Source organism: Dendrobates tinctorius, unplaced genomic scaffold, assembly GCF_039654945.1.
Source record: "Dendrobates tinctorius isolate UK_male_01 unplaced genomic scaffold, ASM3965494v1 ptg000036l, whole genome shotgun sequence".
In the NCBI taxonomy this organism is placed as follows: Eukaryota; Metazoa; Chordata; class Amphibia; order Anura; family Dendrobatidae; genus Dendrobates; species Dendrobates tinctorius.
The window spans coordinates 5,551,346-5,574,390 of NW_027361704.1; the positions used below are offsets into that span (position 1 = coordinate 5,551,346).

The 23,045-nt window shown below is 44.1% G+C and overlaps 1 protein-coding gene across 1 annotated transcript in view; it reads left to right on the plus strand.

Annotated features, from left to right (window-relative positions):
• LCP2 (lymphocyte cytosolic protein 2) overlaps positions 1-23,045 on the plus strand; it is a 1,189,974-nt gene that overhangs the window by 854,092 nt on the left and 312,837 nt on the right. Inside the window, exon 14 of the mRNA XM_073573677.1 lies at positions 10,935-10,965. Within this exon, the coding sequence (XP_073429778.1) occupies positions 10,935-10,965 (31 nt within the window). The remainder of the gene's footprint in view (positions 1-10,934; positions 10,966-23,045) is intronic.

The window sequence follows — 23,045 nt, forward strand, 5'->3', positions numbered from 1 at the left end:
AATGATTCCTGTCCCTACAAAACTTTAGTTTTTCAGTGGAACATTGGGCGGGGAATTCACAAGGAAATGCAGGGCAGAGAAGTCACAAGGAATTTGTAACGGGTCTCCTGTAAGGTGACAAATGTTCAACCCCACAAGTTTGAACAGAGGAGGGGGTATATGAGGTGGTGACCAGTGTCATATGTGAGGGTCGCTATGTGTACCCCAGGATATGTAAAGAAGCATATGGAGGCCGGGGAAGTGCTTTGCAGTCACAGGCATAGCTGTGATTGCAAGACAGAATAGGAGTAAGTATTGATCTTCGGCAGGCTATTTGTCCAAGGCGGATTTAAAAAAAATGGCCATGGGCTTGCATTTTTGAAATGGACTACAGTATGGTAGTGGGGTGGTCCATTTCCTTCCCCTGCCCAGGTTTTCCATGTAACCTAAAGGGCCTGTCACACTAAGAGATATCGCTAGCAATATCGCTATAACTTGTGACGTTATAGCGATATTGCTAGCGATATCGCTGTGTCTGATACTTACCTACAACCCGCTCCCCCGCTGGTTATCGCTGATCGCGCGAGAACGTTCAGGACTGTTTCTCGTCGTCAGCTTCCTGCGGCGCTTCCTGTGGAGAGACGAGCGTGGACGCGGGCGGGAGGACGCAGGATCGCCTGGTGTGACAGGTAAGTAGCGATCCCCGACCCCTGCTATGTCGCTGGTGAGATCTGCCTGTGTGGCAGCTCACTAGCGACCACTTAGCGATGTACCAGCGATCCTGACAGCGTCATATCGCTGGTCGGGATCGCTGGTACATTGCTAAGTGTGACAGTACCTTAAGGCCACATGTTTGTTTGTAAAAACCCCTGCAGCAGACAGTTGGGTGTTAGTTGTGGTCTTGCAAGCAGGCAGAGCACAAGGCTTTGCAGAGCTCAACCTGTGTGAGGCAATACAGGGCCCAGCGGGAGCCCAAAGGCCTGGCACCTTCGGCATACGAAAACCAAAAAAATACTGGACATGGACATCATTATAATTTGTTATAACTAACCGTAGTTAGTTACTATGCCCGGGCAGCGTCGGGCTCTTCAGCTAGTATAGTATAAAATGCTTTTATTAGAGGTGAATAGCAAAAATTTGATACAGTGTGCAGGAATGACCGCACAATTACATAGGAAAATAAAATAAATAATTTAAAGTGAATGACACTTATGTATAACATACAGCTCTGGCAAAAATTAAGAGACCACTTCCAAATGTTCAGTTTGTCTAATTTTTCTCTTTATAGGTATATTTTTGAGTAAAATGTAAATTGTTCTTTTAGTCTACAAACTTCTGACATGTCTCCGAATTTCCAAGCAATACATTTTGAGGTTTTTTTTTCTGAAAAGGAGAAATGGTCTAAATTAAATAAAAAACAGTGCTTTCATACTTCAAATAATGCAAGGAAAACAAGTTCATAATCATTTAGAAACAAAAATACTAATGTTTTAACTCAGGAAGAGTTTAGAAATCAATATTTTGTGGAATAACCATGATTTCTAATCACAGCTTTCATGCGTCTTGGAATGCTTTCCACCAGTCTTTCACACTGCTTCTGGTGCAAAAATGTAAGCAGTTCTTCTTTGTTTGATGGCTTTTGACTATCCATCTTCCTCTTGATTACATTTCAGAGGTTTTTAATGGGGTTCAGGTCTGGAGAATGTGCTGCCCATGACAGGGTTTTGATGTGGTGGTCTCTTAATTTTTGCCAGAGCTGTATGATGTAAACGAATCAGGGACCACAAAAAGGGTATAAAAAGAGGCAAGTAGGATTGTAGGAGCAGAAAAATACTGTGCCCAAGGTGGGTAAACTCAAATATAATGAAGTAGCATGGAAATATGTGTGTTTAAAACAAATGATAAATGATCAATCAAACAAAATCCATGAAAATGATGGTCATGAAAAAGGACATGAGGGGCACATATGTTGTAATATGTAGAAAACAATATGGGCCCAATGCGGTAGTGAAGGTTTAAGCAGACAGGACCTGAGGCATGGAAAATAGTAAGGAGTACCAGGACCTACGATCATGTGACTGCAGGGGGCGGGGCTTAGCGTCCTACTACTGCAGATGATGTAATGTACCTACTGCAGGAATACTCTAGTAGAAGAGAGGAAAACGCAGGTCAGACAAGCAGAGGTCATACACGAGAGGGCGGTGTGGTACCAAAGGGACGAGCAGAGAATAGTCAAGTCACAAGCAGAGCGTCATACACGAGAGGGCGGTGCGGTACAAGAGGGACAGGCAGAACTCGTAACAAGGACAGAGCCAGATCAAAACCAAGCAAGCAACAAGTTATCAGGCACAAGGCACACGTACACAAGAGGTCAACTAACTCAGCCGAGGGCAGGAGTATAACTGAAACCTAGGTCCAGTGAGCATTAAATAGCCACCCTCTGCCAGGGAGAGGCAGAAACAATTAACCCCCTGTCTGACCAGGATGGGCCAAAGCGAAACCCCGTCCTGGATCATGACAGTACCCTCCTCTCAATGGGGGGCCACTGGACCCCCAGGTCTCTCAGGATACTTGGCGTGAAAGGCCCGGACCAGCCGATCCGCATGAACTGATCGAGCAGGAACCCACGACCGTTCTTCAGGACGGTAGCCTTTCCAATGTACCAGATATTGAAGGGCACGACGGACAAACCTAGAGTCGACAATTCGTTCCACCTCGTACTCAGACTGCCCGTCTACCAAAACCGGTGGCGGGGAAGCTGATAATCCCTCCCCACCGGACCTCACAGGTTTCAAAAGGGCCCTATGGAAAACATTGGGGATCCGTAGAGATGGCGGGAGACACAACCGAAAAGCCACCAGGTTAACCGCTTCAGTAATTTCAAAGGGACCTATAAACTTAGGTCCAAGCTTCGCAGAGGGGACCTTGAGCCTTATATTCTTGGTAGATAACCATACCTTATCCCCAATCTGAAACACCGGTCCCGCGGATCGTTTTTTGTCTGCAAAAAATTTAAATTTATCCTGGGCCTTCGTAATGTTACTCTGGACCTCCCGCCATACCTCCCCCAACCGCTGGACAGTCTCATCCGTCCCAGGACACCCAGAGTTCAAATGGGAAAATTCTCCAAAATGAGGATGAAACCCATAGTTGCAGAAAAAAGGAGATGTACCCGTAGACTGGTTAATGCGGTTGTTAAACGCAAACTCGGCCAACAGTAACACAGAACACCAATCATCCTGTCGGGCTGAGGTCAAGCAACGTAGAATTTGCTCCAGAGACTGATTGGTCCGCTCAGTCTGCCCATTAGTCTCTGGATGACAAGCGGTTGAAAAGGACAGACCAATACCCAACCTCTTACAAAAAGCCCTCCAAAATCTGGAAACAAATTGCACTCCTTTATCAAACACCACATTCAAGGGTACCCCATGCAACCGCACCACATGCTCAACAAACAATCTCGACAATGTTTCCGCATTAGGTAGAGCTGCCAAAGGTACAAAATGTGCCTGCTTACTAAACCTGTCCACCACAACCCAAACAACGGTATTACTCTTGGAGGGGGGAAGGTTGGTGATGAAATCCATGGACAAATGAGTCCATGGTCTTTCAGGAATTGGCAGTGGTACCAATTCCCTGGCCGGCCAGTTATGGGGGTTTTTTGCACGGGTACAAACATCACATGCAGACACATATTCCCCAACATCAGAGGCTAAAGAAGACCACCAGAATACTCCAGCAATGGCCTTCCGGGTAGCCGAGATCCCTGGATGTCCACCCAGAACTGAGTCATGGAACTCCCGGAGGACCTTGAGATGAAACTGAGCTGGCACGAAACGTTTATCCACCGGCTTAGCCAGAGGTGCAAGAGACTGGGCTTCCTGAATCCCCCGTTCCAACATATTAGAAACACCTGCCACCACCACCCCAGGCCGAAATATGGAGGATGGAGGTTCGGGGGACACACCAGATCTAGACTGCGTGACAAGGCATCAGCTCTGACATTTTTGGATCCTGGCCGAAAAGTGATTGAGAAGTTGAATCGGGAAAAAAGTGACCATCTAGCTTGTGTGGGAGTCAACCTTTTAGCTGACTCAATGTAAGCTAGGTTTTTGTGGTCTGTAATTACTGTTATAGGATGGACAGCCCCCTCCAAAACATGTCTCTATTCTTCAAAGGCCAACTTTACGGCCAGAAGTTCTCAATTCCCAACATCATAGTTTCTCTCCGCAGGCGCAAGGTCTCAAATTGGTCAAAGTGGCGGGTTCCTGGGACAATACCGCCCCCAACCCCACCTCTGAGGCGTCCAGGTGGGTCCAGTTGAATAAGAACCGGAGCAGACATGAAACATTTTTTTAAAAACTGAAACGCCGCTATCGCTGTGGCTGACCAATTCTTGATATCGGCCCCCTTTTGAGTCATGTCTGTGAGGGGTTTAACCACCTGTGAGAACCCCCTTATAAATTTGCGATAATAATAGGCAAATCCTAGGAAACGCTGCAGAGCCTTCAAATCACAAGGCTGAACCCACTCGACAATGGCCTGCACCTTATTAGGATCCATGCAATACCCTTCAGCAGACACAATGAACCCCAGAAAAGACAGTTCCTGAACAAAAATAAACATTTCTCTAGTTTAGCAAAGAGACAGTTCTCCCGAAGCCTTTGGAGAACTGCCCGAATATGACCAATGTGAGCCTGTTTATCAGGAGAGTAGATCAATATGTCATTCAAATACACCACCATAAAATGTCCAATAAAATCAGAGAACACGTGATTTATGAAATTTTGGAAGTCCGCTGGAGCATTGGTCAGACCGAAAGGCATGACCAAATTTTCAAACAACCCTTCAGTAGTGAGAAAAGCAGTTTTCCACTCATCTCCTTCCTGGACTCGGTTAAGGTTATACGCTCCCCGTAGATCTAATTTCGAAAACCACTTAGCTCCGGACAACTGGTTGTATAAATCAGGAATAAGTGGGAGGGGATACGTATTTCTCACAGTTATCTTATTTAACTCACGAAAATCGAGGCATGGGCGTAAACCACCGTCTTTTTACTTTACGAAAAAGAACCCCACCACCACGGGAGAAACAGAAGGACGAATGTGTCCCTTACGGAGACTCTCGGAAATGTATTCCTTCATCGCAGCCCATTCTGGACCTGAAAGGTTATACAAGCGGGCCTTGGGCAATTTAGCACCTGGAACCAGGTCAATGGCACAATCAAATGGGCGGTGTGGTGGTAAAACCTCAGCTTCTTTTTTGGAGAAAATGTCCATATAGTCTTTTAAGATACTCCGGAATACCTTCCAGACCCACGGACGACACAGACACAGTAACAAGACATTTTTCAGAACAATAGGAACCCCTTTTAACAATGTCCCGAGATTCCCAATTAATCACAGGATTATGTAATTGTAACCAGGGGAACCCCAACACCAGTCCCGCAGGCAGGTTGTCCATAACAAAACATGAAATATGTTCCTGGTGCAAGGAACTCACTTTAAGGAGAAACTCTTCTGTACGAAATATGACATTGTTATGAATGAGTCACCGAAGGAGGAAAAAACAAAAATGCAAGCTAAGTCCAGAAAACCGGAGAGGTTGGTAGCTATCGGATTGCAGACCCCTGATCCTATCCACAACAACTAACAGTAGCCGTGGGGGGTTCCTACGATGCCCTAGACCCCTCGAACACAGCCGGAGAGCTAAATAGGCCTAAAGAAAGAAAGGGGAAATCTAAACTGCCCCAGAGCAGACCCCAAAGCAATAGGCAGCCCCCAACATATAATGACGGTGAAGCAAGATGAAAACACTAACACAGATGGAAAGATAGGTTGAGCAAATGATGGGGCCCAAGCTAACTAAAAAGGACAGGATAGAAAAGCTGCTGTCTGCAATCCGTAAAAAACCCTACCAAAAATGTCCCAACCATATGATAGGAAAAACAGGCCCTGAAGTCGCTAGGACTTCAAAAAGACTATATCAGCACTCAGGTAAATTCTGAAGACAGAGCAAAGAGACAAACTGATCAGAGACAAAAATGGAACTCAGCACACCCCTGACCGGGGATGGCTGAACTCCAAAAAACAAGGTAAACAAAACGAATAAGTTCAATAGCAGAGCAAAAACTTATCTTTGGGAAGCAGGAATCAGACTGGTCTCCAAGAATCCAGCAGAGAAATCACCAGTGACTCAGAAGGGCGTCGGCTGCCTTATATCCAGTCAGAATTTCCAGTTACCCAGTCATCATCTACCAGATCAGGTGTTTGGTAATCAGCCTCACTACCTTCCTTCACCAGAAGAGGGAGTTCATCAGACATCGACGGTGAAGGGGAAAACGAACTCACAACATGACATCATTCTTAGCCAGTGGTGTTTTGTCAATGGCAACAACGTGAATAGGAGTCTCCAACCTAACTGTCCCTAACTTACACCTGGACACCAAGTCAAAGTCAATAAAGTTCAACGGCGATCCACAATCCACGAAAGCAGAAGTGGGTGTGAAGACACTCCCACAACAAAGTTCCATTTGTAACAACATTTTAGAAAATGGAGAAAAGGGTACCTGAGAGCCTGGGTGACCTCCACGACAATCACCCGGGCTCAGTCGCTTGCAGGTTGGTGGACAAGAAGGGCACTTCTTTTTCCAATGTCCGGAATCCCCACAGAAAAAACAGCACTTTCCCAAGCGCCGTTTTCTCTTTCCTTTCTCCTTGAAGTCGATGGTTCCCATCTCCATGGTTTCCAATGTAAGACTGGCTCCCCTTCCTTGAGAAAATAATATGGGGTTTCAACCTGCATCACTCCCCTGGCCCGTAGCCTGCGATCCATTCGGACGGCTTGTGTCATAGCCTCCTCCAGGGAATCAGGCGGAGGGTGGAGAGCCAAGGCATCTTTCAGATGTTCAGACAGGCCGCTACGGAACAAACCCTGGAGGGCGGCATCATTCCAGCAGACTTCAGCAGCCCAGCGTCTGAACTCTGAGCAGAACCACTCGGCTGACTGCTTCCCCTGACACACACTCATCACCCTGTCCTCAGCCATACGCATCCGTTCAGGCTCATCATAAATATGCCCCAAGGCCTCAAAAAATGCATCCACAGTCATACACTCAGGGGCAGTGGTAGGAAGGGAGAAAGCCCAAGCCTGGGAAGCTCCCCTTAACAGAGACATAATGAGCCCCTACTCTCTGACTTTCATCCCCCGAAGAGTGTGGTCTCAATGAAAAAAAAAAAGCTTACAGCCCTCCTTGAACACTTTGAATTCCCTTCTATCTCCAGAAAAAGTATCCGGTAACTTAACCGGAGATTTAGGGGAAATTACTGTAACCTCCCGAGCCCCTGATGATAAAACCCCCTGCACAGTGTCAGCGATCAGCTGCTGAGACTGAGCCAGGGCTACTTGTTCCCCCAGGAGTCTGAGAAATCTGAGTCAGGTGCTTTACCTGCTCAGAAAGAGCGTGCATAGGATCCATCACACACACAGGAGAAGGGGAGCAGAGAAAAAAAATAACGGTCAATTATAATGTCAGGATCCTGTCAGCGTCGGCAACTGCCACGGCTGAGCAGGGTGACTTACCCACACTGCGGGAGAGCACGGGGCCCAATACGGTAGTGAAGGTTTAAGCAGACAGGACCTGAGGCACAGAAAATAGTAAGGAGTACCAGGACCTACGATCATGTGACTGCAGGGGGCGGGGCTTAGCGTCCTACTACTGCAGATGATATAATGTACTTACTGCAGGAATACTGTAGTAGAGGAGAGGAAAACGCAGGTCAGACAAGCAGAGGTCATACACGAGAGGGCGTTGCGGTACCAAAGGGTCGAGCAGAGGATAGTCAAGTCACAAGCAGAGAGTCATACACGAGAGGGCGGTGCGGTACAAGAGGGACAGGCAGAACTCATATCAGGGACAGAACCGGATCAAAACCAAACAAGCAACAAGTTATCAGGCACAAGGCACACGTACACAAGAGGTCAACTAACTCAGCCGAGGGCAGGAGTATAACTGACACCGGACCTAGGTCCAGTGAGCATTAAATAGCCACCCTCTGCCAGAGAGAGGCAGAAACAATTAACTCCCTGTCTGACCAGGACGGACCAAAGCAAAACCCCATCCTGGATCATGACAAATATATGCCCAACATGTTCTGCATGCAGGCCAATCAAAACAATTAATGCTGCTACTCTATAAACCCATACATGTCACATAGAACACTTCAGTAATGCAAAAATGATCATCATACGAGCATGTTAGTCAATCTCCAAATATAAGTAGAAGAGTAGCCATTTGGAGAAGATATGAAGCCCATGTGAGGTGTATAACATATCACAATGCAAATAAAGATGCGGATAGATTTAGTAGCATACATGAGTAATACCTGATGGTGGTCTGGTGGTGGTCCCTGGTTCACAGTACAGCACACACACCTTCAGTATACTGCGGTGCAGTCGTCCACAGCAACTGGTCATGGACTATCTTTGTTTCCCGGCTGTGAACCGGAGGATGTTTTACTTTTCTGTTTGTGAGCATGCTGTACATTAAACAAGACTTTATTTTGAACTTTTGCCGGGTCAATGCACAGCGAGGACACCGCTGTACTACACCTATTATAGCATTTTATTGCAATTGTGTGGTTGATAAAAAACGTAATTCTGGCAGTTTTAATTTTTTTTATTTACGCTGTTTACTGATTGAGTTAATTTATCTTGTGTTTTGATAAATCGGACATTTCTGAATGCAGTGAAAGCAATTTTTTAAAATTCTTTATTGTTTTATTTTCAATGGGGCAAAAGGAGGGTGATTTGAACTTTGAGTTTTATATTTTTTCATATTTTTAAAAACATTTATTTAACTTTTCACTGTATTTAATAGTCCCCTTAAGGGATTTAAAGCTGCAATCTTCTGATCGCTTGTGCTATACATAACAGTGCTTCAGTACTGCGATGTATAGCTGGAATCACAATCTCTTATGAACTGGCACAGGGGTCATCAGCAACCAATTACTACACCGTGATTACTTGAATGGAAATTTGATGGACAAAAGGAATGATGCGCTCTTGGCCCGCATGTGTTAAAGGGGTAGTCCCATTTCCAAGATCCTATCCCAATATGTAGTAGGTATAATAATAATAATAATATTAGCAAATGCCTCAAACTAGAAACGTAGCATAGTTTTTCTGATTTGCTATGTCTCTTTCCCCATCTACAGGCATTGCAGGACCTTAGGTATCCATGCTTATGACTATTAGCAACTAGCTAATTAACTCAGTGGTCATAACTATGGATATCTAACGTCCTGCAATGCCTGTACATGAGGAAAGAGACATAACAAATCAAAAGAACTACAGTATACTATATTACTAATTACTTGGATTAACACGTGTGGGCTGAGAGTGTTTCACTCCATCAGGGCGTCATTCGAGTGATAACGGTGTGCCAATGGGCTGTCATGACAGCCAGTGGTCTGCTGATGACCCCTATGCCAGTTCATAAGAGATTGTGATTCCTGCTATACATAGCAGTATTGAAGCAATTCTATGTATAGATGGGAATACCCCTTTAAATCCCGCTTTTAGAGATTGACTGCAGGATTTAACATGTTAACAGTCATGGATGGAGCACTGCTCCACCCGCGGCTGTTAAAAGCACATGATGGCTGATTAAATCATGTGTCTTGTGTCAGGAAAGATGCAGGCTCAGCATGTTAGTCTACATCAAAGGGAGGGACACAACATATGATGGGAGGGACACACCATATGACGGACATTGATGCCATATGTTGTGAAGGGGTTAATATAATTGAGGAGTTTCTTGAGGTTATTTATTGCTACTTATAATGCATTATTTGGTTACTTTTTGTGGATTATTCTAATGAATTAATGTGTTCACAGTTCTTTCCAGACAATCATGGCCTAAGTTCCCTGAGTATATTTATTACCTTGTGCAGTTGTTTTTAATTCCATCCCCTTCCCCCTCCTCTATTTCTTGATGGAGTAGATGTTTTGCTATTTATTATATTTTTTTTTTGCCATAATGTGATTTACCGCTGATCCCACTGTCTATTATTTCAGGTTTTATAGAGTGTTTTTATATTTTTCTTTCTATTTTGTGTATTCTAATCAGTAAAATTATATTTATTTATGTTACATATTTTCTTGGTTGTTTTCCATTATGACAAGTTTGGATGATTTATTTCTAGGTCTGTATCTGGTTTTTTTTTTTTTTTTTAAACTCGATCAAAATGTACTATTAGTTGTTTATTCTAGTATGATTTTTCCTGCTTCCTCCTGGCACCTAGAGATTAATTTATGATTAGGACAGTAGGAGGAGATGTTAGTGCTTCCTATGCTGGATACACAACAATTGTTTAGCCCTGTCGATCCAGCAATTAATAAGGCAGAGATGGTGATAAACCATCTCTGTTTTCTATATGAGGAGAACATTGTTGCAAAGTCATATGTGGATGTGCCCAACATTTTAAGATGTCTGGCAGTACACAAGTAGTTAAATTGACCCAGTAAGGGTTTGTGCACACGTTGCAGAATCTGCTGTGGAATTTTCCGCGTTGGAAATTTCCGTGTGGAAATTTCCTGCGTTTTATCTGCGGATTTAGTGTGGATTTACTGCAGATTTTGTGCAGATTTCCCCTGCGTTTTGAGACCTGCCGATCCCTATAATAGAGCAGGTCTCAAAACGCTGCAGAACTGCACAAAAGAAGTGACATGCTGCAGTTTCTAATCCACAGCAAATCTACGAGGAAAAATCCGCAGCATGTGCACTGCGTTTTTTTATTTCAATATACTATACTGGTACTGTACATCACTTGCAGTTCTGCTGTGGATCCACAGGGCCAAATCCGCTGCAGAATCCGCAACATGTGCACATACCCTAACTTGGAACAGTGACCTAAGCTGAGTATGTAACTCTGTGTTCGTCAACTTTCTTGTAGGCATATTCCAGATGCTGAGGACATTCTTTCAGTGAGTACACATTTTATTTTTAAATTTATTTTTGTAGGTTTAATATATAGATGTATAATTTAAATTATTTTCTTGAGCAGTTTTTATTGTATTCTATTTGAAGGCAAATATTCAATTAATCACTCAATCGATTTTTTTTATTTTTGCTTGTATACTGCAGGATAGGCTATATTAAGGAATCCTATTATCCCCCATGCAATTAACGCTCAGATCCATATTAGTGAGGTGACGATGAAGATGGAGTATCAGGTCACTGAGTGAGCAAGTACAGTTATTTTCAGAAACGTTACTAGAGTCCTATTGGCTCTGTGAAAAATTTGAACCAGGCCCTCCCCAGCATGTTTGTCAGATGTATGGGTCCCTGTAATAATGTTCCCATTCTGTAATAATGATACCCCTCCTGCAGTAATTTCATCTGTACTGTAATAATAGTCCCTATCCTGTTAATGTCTTGCCTCCTTCCCGTCATGTAATAATGTCATATGTTCTGTTCACCATCCTATAATAAAGTCTCCCATTATGGGCCCCATCTTATATTAATGTCCCCCATTCTGGCCCCATACTATAATAATGTCCTCTGTTCTGCCAACCAACCTGTGATAATGTTCCCCAACCTTGCATCTATCCTTTAATAATGTCCCCATATCCTGGCGTCTATACTGCAATAATGTCCACCCTCCTCTAATAATGTCTTTTGTATTGAACCCTTCCAGTAATAATGTCCCCCATCCTAGCCCTGTACTGTATTTTGGTCCTTTGCTTTATTAATGTTCCCCATCATGGCCCCTTTATGTAATAATGTCCCTTGACCTAGGCTGTTTATTTAATAATATCTCCCATCCTGGACCCTTCCTGTAATAATGTCCCCATTCTGGCCCTTTCGTCAAACACATTTAAAAAAAAAAAAATAAATGCTTCTTTTCGCCAATCCCTCAGCAAAAAGTGTCCTTTCCCTCCTCTATAGCTGGCATTGGGGGAAATGGTGAGAAACCAGAGGCATAGCTAGAGTTTTGGTTTGGGGGGTGAAACTTCTGAGTAGGCCCCTAGCCAGGTAACCTATATTACAACTCGGTGGCGCACCCTAAGGGTACGTGCACACGCTGCGGATTCCGCTGCGTTTCCGCAGCGGTTTTGGCCGCTGCAGACCCGCAGCAGCTTTAGCTGCGGTGTACAGTACCATTCAAATGAATGGGGAAAAAAACCGCTGTGCCGACGCTGCGGAAAAATCAGCGCGGATTTGCTGCGGTTTTGAATCCGCAGAAAGAATTGCATGTCAATTCTTTCTGCGGAAACCGCTGCGGGTTCCTATCTCCACCATTGTGGAGAAAGTGAATCCGCAGGACCAAACCGCAGGCAAAACCGCAGATAATCCGCAGGTCTTTTGACCTGCGGATTATCTGCGGTTTTTGCAAAATCCGTGCTGATTAATCCGCAGCGGATTCCGCAGCGTGTGCACGTACCCTAATAGTGAATGTAGGAGAACCTCAGCAGATGACTGCACTGTTGCTGAAAATAATCTCTATACAAAGACCAACATTGATATTACCACTCATATTATAGTCATGTCCTCATATCCAGGTCCTCATATTGCAGTTATGTCCCCATCCGGGTCCCCATATTCAAGATATGTCCCCATCCAGGTGCCCATATTGTAGTTATAGCCCCATCCAGGATCTCTTCTTGTAGTCATGTCCCCATATCCAGGTCCCCATCTTGTAGCTATGTCCCCATCCAGGTCCTCATATTGAAGCCATGTTACCATATTGTAGATATGTCCCTATCCAGGTCCTCATATTGTAGTCATGGTAGTCATGTCCCCATATCCAGGTCACCATATTTTAGTTATGTCCCCATCCAAGTCCTTATACTGAAGGTATGTCCCCATATAGTAGCTATGTCCCTATCCAGGTCCTCATAATGTAGTCATGGTGGTCATGTCCCCATATCCAGGTCTCCATATTGTAGTTATGTCCCCATCCAGGTCCTCATATTGTAGCTATGTTACAATATTGTAGATATGTCCCCATATAGGTCCCTATATTTAGATATGTCCCTATCCAGGTTCTCATATTGTAGTTATGTCTCCTTCCAGGTCCCCATATTATAGATACGTCCCCATCCAGGTGCCCATATTGTAGTTATAGCCCCATCCAGGTTCTCATATTGTAGTCATGTCCCCATATCTATGTCTATCTATTTAGATATGTCCCCTATTGTGCTGTTCTTCACATACACATAACACAATCAGAGACCAGCAGCTGCCATCTGAATGAGGGTGCATGACAGTGATATCATACTCTGCTGTGTCGGCACACCTATATCAGCTGCTGGTCTCTGCTTAGCCGGCGGCTGGCACAGGTGTTTCTGTGTAGAGAGTTTCTGCTCAGCAATACATTTCAATTGAATATGCGTCCAAGGTCACACATTCAACTGAAATAAAGTGCCTGCAGGCTTGGCCACATGTAGAGTAAGGATGAGGAGGGAACAGATGACAGATGAGAAAAATCTTTCTTTTTTTCCTTTTTTATGTGTATGTGAAGAACGGCACAATGGTTTGTCTAAGGACACACATTCAGCTGAAATTAAACCCTGCCGTCGGCGGCCCCCTGGACCGGGCAGGGATCGCCAAGGGGTCTACGGTGACTGTGGAACGCATGAAGCAGTCTCAGGGGCCACATCTTGCCCGCAGTCCACGTGTTTGAGACCCCTGCTCTAGATAGTAAAACAACCCTCTAGAATATAGTAATGACCTGTGAAAGTGCCCTAGAAAACAGTGCCCACATATTGCACTCTGGAAAGTAATAATGCCCTCTGTGTGTCCCTTTGACAGTCACAGCAACCTGAGTTCCCCTATAACAATACGTGCTCACTTTACATTTACTAATATCCCGAGTCTCTCCCCTGTACAGCTCCCCTATACACAGTATAATGCTTTCTTATACACAATAAAATGCCCCCTAACAGTATAAATTCACCCACATAGTGTACTAACTCCTTAGTAGACCCCAAACAGTTTGATGGCTCCAACACTGTATGATAACCCCTACTGTAATCCCCACACTGTATGATAGCCCCTTATTTAGCAGTCATATAGCATAATGTAGCAGATAATCCTCAATATAGTATAATGCGCTCCCCATAGGCCTACATATAGTATAATGCACTCACAATAGGCAGATTTTACATAGCCTAATAGACTCCCCATAGGCAGGTTCTATATGGTATAATGCACTCCCCATAGGCAGACTCTATTTAGTATAATGCACTCCCCATAGGCAGACTCTATATAATGTAGTGTAATACATCCCCCATAGGCAGACTCTATATGGTATAATGCACTCAATTAAAAAAATACAATACTCACCTCTCCTCCTCCTTCCCTTGCTGCTCTGAGCTCCTGCACATCTCCGGAAAGCAGGCGCCAGGTAATGACATCATCGCTCCCGCTGTCAATGTCTGCGTTGATTACGTCAGACGCTGAGAGGGGGAATGATGGGAAATGGAGAGTAAAGCTCCCACTCTCATCAATGCGATCAACTGTATCGGCATCTAGCCAACAGTTGAACTTGCGGGAGTGAGGAGGGTCCATTTCTAGCAGCCGGTCCTCCTCGTGCTCAGTGAACCCTTAACGGCCGTGTGGCAGTGCATGGAGATTGTGTCTCCTTGCTCTGCCGCAGAGTGTAAGGGCCCCGTCACACATAGCGATCTCGCTAGCAAGATCGCTGCTGAGTCACAAGTTTTGTGACGTAACAGCGATCTCACCAACGAGATCGCTGTGTGTGACAGCGATCAGCGACCGGCTCCCCTGCCGGTAATGCTGATCGCTGTAGGAAAGCCCTGGACATTTTTTTGGTCACTGATCTCCCGCTGGCCAGCACGCATCGCTGCGTGTGACAGGTGGGAGACCAGCGATCAGCTGGTAACTAATGTAAACGCAGGGTTTCTAAGCACGGTGCTGTTCTTAGAAACCCTCTGTGTACCTTAGTTACCAGTGCGCTGATGCAGGGAGCTGGTAACTAAGGTACACATCGGGTTTCTAAGTGACGCACGTCCCTTAGAAACCCGATGTGTACCTTAGTTACCAGCTACCTGCATCAGCGCGCTGGTAACTAAAGTACACAGCGACGCCGCGCACTCCGCGTCGCTGGTCCTGATCGCTGGTGAAGCTGTCTGACAACTCACCAGCGATCACATAGCGACTCACCAGCGATCCTGACACGTTGATATCGTTGTCGGGATCACTGGTGAGTCGCTATGTGTGACGGGGCCCTAACTGTATGGGCGCGCACTGTGCACGTCGATATAGTTACAGAAGCAAAGGTCTGGGTGGGCCCCTCAGAGCGCGGGGCCCAGGGTGACCGCCCCCTCTGCCCCCCATTAGCTACGCTACTGCGAGCTACACATATATCTTAAAATTGCGAAGGCATTGCCAGGCCCACTATGACTTTATGGGCTCAATCTGCAACTGTGATTACACCCCTGGTTAATGCCTGTATTGAACTATTTAAAAAAAATCTAAATACAAGCAACATGTAACATAAAATGCAATGTGCATGTGTTCAGGAATGGATGCAACATCCAAGTTACAATTAGAGAGTAGCATCCTCCTCGTACCATTTACTACCGAGACCATGGTACCTATATATACAGTATATGATGGGGTTTGTCAAAAGAGCGACACCCTGATCATTGGTACTAGCACCATTTAATGGTCACTGTAACACTGGTTGACCAATTAGGTAAAAAAATGAACCCCGGGCACTAAGCAAGATGAACCGGTGTCAAAGTAGGCACCGTACGCCTCCCACCCCCAAGGAAAAAACAATTGTTAATCGCACATTGAGGTTTCTCCTACCTTAGCAGCTCCACAAGCCGGGTATCAGCAACATGCATTTCAGAGCCTCATGTGAATTCCTATGAAAGCTTTATTCATTACATTTAACTTGCGGTAGCCTCCTTTTGTATATGTTGTTTTTTTTATAACATTTATTTATTTTAAAAACTTCTGCATTCCAAATTTTTTATACCAGTATTTTGCACGTATGTACCAGCATTCTGTGCTTTTGATCATCATATCCTAATATGTACTATTAAGGCTATGTGCACACGTTGCGGATTCTGCTGCGGATCCGCAGCGGTTTCCGCAGCGGTGTATAGTACGATGTTAGCCTATGAAAAACAAAAACCGCTGTGCAGATGCTGGGGATTTTTCCGCGCGGTTTTGCCGCGGATTACAATCCGCAGCATGTCAATTGTTTGTGCGGATTCCTCAGCGGTTTCACACCTTATCATTATGAGGTGTGAAACCGCAGGGCAAAAACGCAGGCTAATCCGCAGACAAGCCGCATGACTTTTGTCCTGCGGATTTCACAAAATCCGCGCTGAAAAATCCGCAGTGCAATCCGCAACGTGTGCACATAGCCTAAGCCCATTTGGTGTTTATATACAGCTCTGGAAAAAATTAAGAGACCTCTACATCAAAACCCTGTCATGGGCAGCCCATTCTCCAGACCTGAACCCCATTGAAAACCTCTGGAATGTAATCAAGAGGATGATGGATAGTCAAAAGCCATCAAACAAAGAAGAACTGCTTAAATTTTTGCACCAGAAGCAGTGTGAAAGACTGATGGAAAGCATTCCAAGAGGCATGAAAGCTGTTTTTAAAAATCATGGTTATTCCACAAAATATTGATTTCTGAACTGTTCCTGAGTTAAAACATTACTATTGCTGTTTCTAAATTATTATGAACTTGTTTTCTTTGCATTATTTGAAGGCTGAAAGTGCTGTTTTTGTTTTTTTTTTAAATTTTGACAGTTTTTCTTTGTCAGAAAAAAATACAAAATTTATTGTTTGGAAATTCCGAGACATGTTGTCAGAAGTTTATAGACTAAAAGTACAATTTATATTTTACTCAAAAATATACCTATAAAGAAAAAAATCAGACAAACTGAACATTTGAAAGTGGTCTCTTAATTTTTGCCAGAGCTATATATAATTTTTTTTTCTCATTATAGTTATCTCTTGCATGGTGATCATACTTGTGCATTTTGTACTTACCTATACAGTTATGGTATATTTATGAATTTTGCTTGCTCAGGATTCACTTTGCTTATGTTTTATATTGCCCTTTAGTATATACAGGTGCATCTCACAAAAGTGGAATATCATCAAAAAGTTCATTTATTTCAGTTCTTCAATTCAAAAAGTATATTTAGAATTGAGAGACCTCAGTAGTTAATACTTTTTAATGGCTAACTGAAAAGATGGTAACAAATTGCAAGCTTTCGAGACTACTCAGGACTCTTCATCAGGCATAGACTAATACAAAATCTGAAGAGTCACATATTTATGAAAAAAACAGCACAGAAAGAAATAATGCAGTAGATAAGACAAGTGACATGACATGAAGCAGAAATATCATTATGGGAGAGTGATAAGTAGTTGTGGCCAAAAAATATTAAAGCAGTTCATAGATAAGGAGTGTGAACATTTTATAGTCCTCTGATTGGTGTCTGGTTCTGTGTCCTGATGCCCCGTAAGGTCTGAGGGGCAAATTCCTTAATTGATGTAAAAAGACATAAATCCATGCGACACATTCATTCCTGCATTGAGTGTGTCAAAGGTTGTCATCAGTTTATACTCCCAAACCCTTCTGTCTCTCTGAGATTTGAAATTATCTTTCAAAGCAAGACATTTCATGTCTACGGTGCTGTGATCCAGCATACAAAAGTGTTTTGCCACAGGTAGATCCATTCTTTTTTCTCTTATTGTGTGGTGATGAGAATAAATCCTTGTTCTAAGCTTTTGCTCTGTCTCCCCTACATACAGACCCCCAGTTGGACATTTAGTACAAATAATTAAGTACATCACATTAGATGTGATGCAGCTGGTACTGCATCACAGGTACTTTCAGCTGCATCACATCTAATGTGGTGTACATAATTATTTGTACTAAATGTCCAACTGGGGGTCTGTATGTAGGGGAGACATGGCAAAAGCTTAGAACAAGGATGAGTTCTCATCTCCACACAATAAGAGAAAAAAGAATGGATCTACCTGTGGCAAAGCACTTTTGGATGCTGGATCACAGCACCATGGACATGAATTTACTTGCTTTGAAAGGTAATTTCAAATCTCAGACAGAAGGGTCTGGGAGTAAAAACTGATGACAACATTTGACACACTCAATGAAGGAATGAATGTGTCGCATGGATTTATGTCTTTTTACATCAATTAAGGAATTTGCCCCTCAGACCTTATGAAGGCATCAGGACACAGAACCAGACCCCAAATAGAGGACTATAAAACGTTTACACTCCTTATCTAAAGAGTATGAACCCCTTCTTATGTACAGCACCATGTAATCAATGGTGCTATATAAATAAATATTAATAATCTATGAACTGCTCTAATATTTATGGCCACAACTACTTATCACTTTCCCATAAAGATATTTCTGCTTCATGTCATGTCACTTGTCTTATCTATTGCATTATTTCTCTCTGTGTTGTGTTGTGCATACCGTAAATATGAAATGTAAGAGAAAAATGACCAAGCAAAGAATGGCCTACACACCAATTAAATCTGATAACACATGACCGCAGAAAAATGCTTTATTGGAAAACACAACATACATGTTAAAAACAATTAAAAAGGACAAAGGAAGTCCATGTAACACCCCCGCATGTAATAATCACATACAGCCATAATAGGTATAGAGTCCCTTTTGTATCATTAAGAGCACATACAATGAAAAGCTATCACAATACACCATATGTGCAGAGTTTTTTCTGAGACATATGTAGTCTCCAAATTGATTCCTATATACCAGCCCAATGTACAAACTTTCCAGGACCACAATTCAGGAACCTGCAAACAAATAAGGCTGTTAAGATGTAAGAGAAGTTGTAGCTACATACTCACTGAACCACCTAATGAGCAAAAACCCTGAAAGCCAGCTCAGTATTGCCAGATTATGTGCTGGTGGATGGCCAGGCACCGATGAAGTCTGTGGATAGCCAAGGGAATAATGCCCATAGGCATCCAAAATCAAGCTAAGACAGGGCTAAAAGACTTCCCCTGACGAAGCTGCTTTAAGCAAGCGATACGCGTGGGGTTGCTCCTCACACCCCTGCTCCATGTTTTTAGCCCTGTCTTAGCTTGTGTTAGGGTCGGCGGAACGCACCAGATATAAATAATAGGGGGTGTGTTCGCCGCCCGGGGTCCACCGTGCGGTAGATGGTAAGACCGCTTCCTTCTCACCCCTCAATGGAGATGGTCTTTGTTGTCCTTTCTCATTCTCGGGTCCTCTACCAGAGGCCTGGGAGTTTGAGGGTTCTGCGCAGGATCTTAGTTGTTCCCAGTATTGCGCTTTTCTGGTTAGAGAGCTCAGATGTTTCTCCTGGGATCTACTGTAGCAATTCTTCCAACTTAGGGGTCACTGCTCCAATTGCTCCTATCACCACTGGAATCACTGTTGCCTTCAGCTTCCACAACTTCTCCAGTTCTCTTTTAGGCCCTAGTATTTCTCCAGCTTCTCATATTCCTTCTTTCTGATGTTGCTGTCACTATGCACTGCCACATCTATTATCATTGCTGTCTTCTGATCCTTGTCTACTATGACAATGTCTGGTTGGTTAGCCAACACCTGCTTATCTGTCTGGATCTTGAAGTCCCACAGGATTTTAGTCCTTTCATTTTCCACCACTTTTTCTGGGGTCTTCCACACAGACTTAGGGGGGCTTAGCCCATATGCTACATTGATGTTTCTGTAAACAATTCCCGTTACTTGGTTGTGGTGTTTAGTATACTGTTATGATTGAGTCACCGTAGGAGGCAAAAATAGAAATGCTAGCTAAGTCCAGAAAACCAGAGAAGTTGGCAGCTATCGGATTGCAGACCCCTGAACCTATCAACACAACTAGCAGTAGCCGTGGGGGGCTCCTACGATGCCCTAGGCCCCTCGATCACAGCCGGAGGACTACATAGCCTAAAGACAGAAAGGGAAATCTAAACTGCCCCAGAGCAGACCCCAAAGCAAAAGGCAGCCCCCCACATATAATGACGGTGAAGCAAGAAGAAAGAACAAAACACAGACAGAAAGATAGACTGAGCAAAGATGGGGTCCAAGCTAGCTTAGATAGGAAAGGATAGGAAGGCTGCTGTCTGCAATCCGTGAAAAACCCTATGAAAATAAGAGCCAACAAACTGACAGTAAAAAAGGCCCTGAAGACGCTAGGCTTCAAAAAAGGCTATGTCAGTACTCAGGAATATTCTGAAGACAGAGCAACAGGCAAAAGGAGATACAGCTCACCCCAGCAGGGAATGGCAGAATCCAGAAAAGCAAGGAAAACAAAACAATAATGCACAAAGGCAAAGCAGAAATCTTAGCTTTAGATGAGCAGGAATCAGACTGGTTTCCTAGAAGTCCACAGAGAAATCACCCGCAGGCCAGAAGGGCGTCGGCAGCCTTATATCCAGTCATTAACTCCACTCAGCCAGTCATCATCATCAGCCCCAGGTGTTTGACAATCAGGCTCACTACCTTTCTTCACCAGAAGAGGGAGTTCCTCGGGCCTCAGTAGTGAAGGGGAAAATGAACTCACAACAGTATACACTGTACCTCCATGCATGCATTTTGCATCCTGCAAGCAGGATCTACAAGAAGCAGGAATCTACAGTATCACACAAGGCAAGACCCAAGGTGCAGACTATGCAAAGAAACATCAGAAACAGTCTAACACATAATGATGTGTTAGACTGTTTCTGATGTTTCTTTGCATAGTCTGCACCTTGGGTCTTGTCTTGTGTGATACTGTAGATTCCTGCTTCTATTGATCTTGTACTTAGTACTTGCTCTTGTGCCGCTATGATTAGTGCCTCTGTGCTGTCTCGGAGTCCAGCTTTCTCCAGCCATTGGTAGGATTTCTCCATGTTAGCCACTTCCATTATATGTTGGTGGTACATCCCAAGCAGTGGCTTGTCTTGCCATGGCGCTTCATGTTCCTGTTCTTCCTTCCAGATCTGTTGTTGTTGGTGCATAGGCTTTCTCTAAGCCTCTCATCTTCTGGCGCCATTCTTCTGATGTATTCCTGGATACTCCTTGTTTCATCCATGATGGTGGCTTGGACACTTATCAAGCCTCGACCACCCTCCTTTCTGTTGGTATACAATCTTTGGGTGCTAGACTTAGGGTGGAGAACTCCATGTATTGTGAGGAGCTTTCATGCCTTCACATCTGCAGCTTCCATCTCTTCTTTTGGCCAGCACACTATGCCAGCAGGGTATCTGATAACTGGCAGGGCATATGTATTGATGGCGTGGATTTTATTCTTCCCATTGAGCTGACTCTTCAGGACCTGTCTTACCCTTTGATGGTATTTGGATGTTGCTGCTTTTCTTGCCTCCTGATCATGGTTACCATATCCCTGTGGGATGCCAAGGTACTTGTAGCATGTCTGTAAATCTGCTATATGCCCTGCTGGTAATTCCATTCCATCGGTCTTGACTACCTTGCCTCTCTTTATTACCAACCGGCCGCACTTCTCCAGTCCAAAGGACATCCCGATGTCTTCACTGTAGATCCTTGTCAGGTGGATCAGTGAATTGATGTCTCGTTTGTTTTTCGCATACAGCTTGATACCATCCATGTAGAGCAGGTGACAGATTGTGCTTCCAGTCTTGAACTTGTATCCATAGCCAGACTCTGTAATTATCTGACTGAGGGGGTTCAAGCCTATGCAGAACAGCAATGGGGATAGTGCATCACCTTAGCATATGCCGCATTTTATAGTCACTTGTGCTAGTTGTCTTGAGTTGACAACCAATGTTATTCTCCATTGCCCCATTGAGTTTCTGAGGAAGGTTCTTAATTTCCTGTTGACATTGTAGAGCGCCAAGCATTCACAGATCCATGTGTGTGGCATTGAGTTATAGGCTTTCCTGAAGTCAATCCAGGCTGTGCTGATATTGGTCTGTCTGGATCTTGAGTCTTGAGCGACTGCTCTATCTACTAGGAGCTGGTGCTTAGAGCCTCTGGTGTCGGTCCTAATGCCTTTCTGAGCTGGATTCATGTACTGGTTCATATGCTTCTGTAGCTTGGTGGCTATGATGCCTGACAGGAGTTTCCATGTTGTTGTAAGGCAGGTTATTGGGCGGTAGTTGGATGGAACTGTTCCATATTGAGGATCCTTCAAGATCAGCACTGTTCTACCTTGTGTTAGCCAAGCTGGGTGGTGGCCTTCTTCTAGAAGTTGGCTAATCTGCTTTGCCATGCGTTCATGTTCCGCTGTTCTGTAATGGTGACTGGTTCTTGGTGGTTGCTGTATTTCATTCTCAAATCTTGCAGCCACATTGCACTGGTGTTGTGTGTTTTTTCCTTCTCCCATATGTCCCTCCAGTATTGTTCAGTCTCTGCTAGTGGTGGAGTTGCTGCCTTTGTGCTGTTGTTCTGTAGTTGGGAGTACACTTTGGATAGTTCTTTGGAGAACAGGGCATTTATCTTCTTGGCCTCAGCTTCTCTAGTGTATCTCCCTAGTCTTGCAGCGAATGTTGTGAGCCTTTGCTTAGCAGTCTCTAGTGTCTGTATTTCTGTTAGTCGGCTGACTTCCCTTCGTGTCACCTTGATTTTTGTCTCCAGCATTCTTTTCCAAGGGGGGCACATACTTCTGTTGTTCTTGCTGGTTGTATAGCCAAGCATTTCCATGATTGCTGAGGCAGTAACATAGAACAGTTTATTAGTTTGAGTTATAGTGGAGGTACTGTAGGTATTGATGCAAGTACTGTATTGGCATCTTCTAGCATACTGTCTGGTGGTGTTTCTTTGCTGGGCCTTGGCAGTCGATCTCTGGTATTGATGGTATTTAGCTGCAGTGCTCTCTATTTGCAGAATTAGATCAGGATCTTCAGGGGAATGCATATGTTGTTCTTCCAGGTCTTCAGGTGGGGTGGATCTACGAGTGTGCAGTTGATTCATCTCAAGTTGAGCTAATAGCTTTCTCTTTATGATATTGAAACTTTTGGTGACTAGTTGTTTCTCAGTCAGTGGACATGCAGGTCTTATAGCTATCCAGAGTTTCAT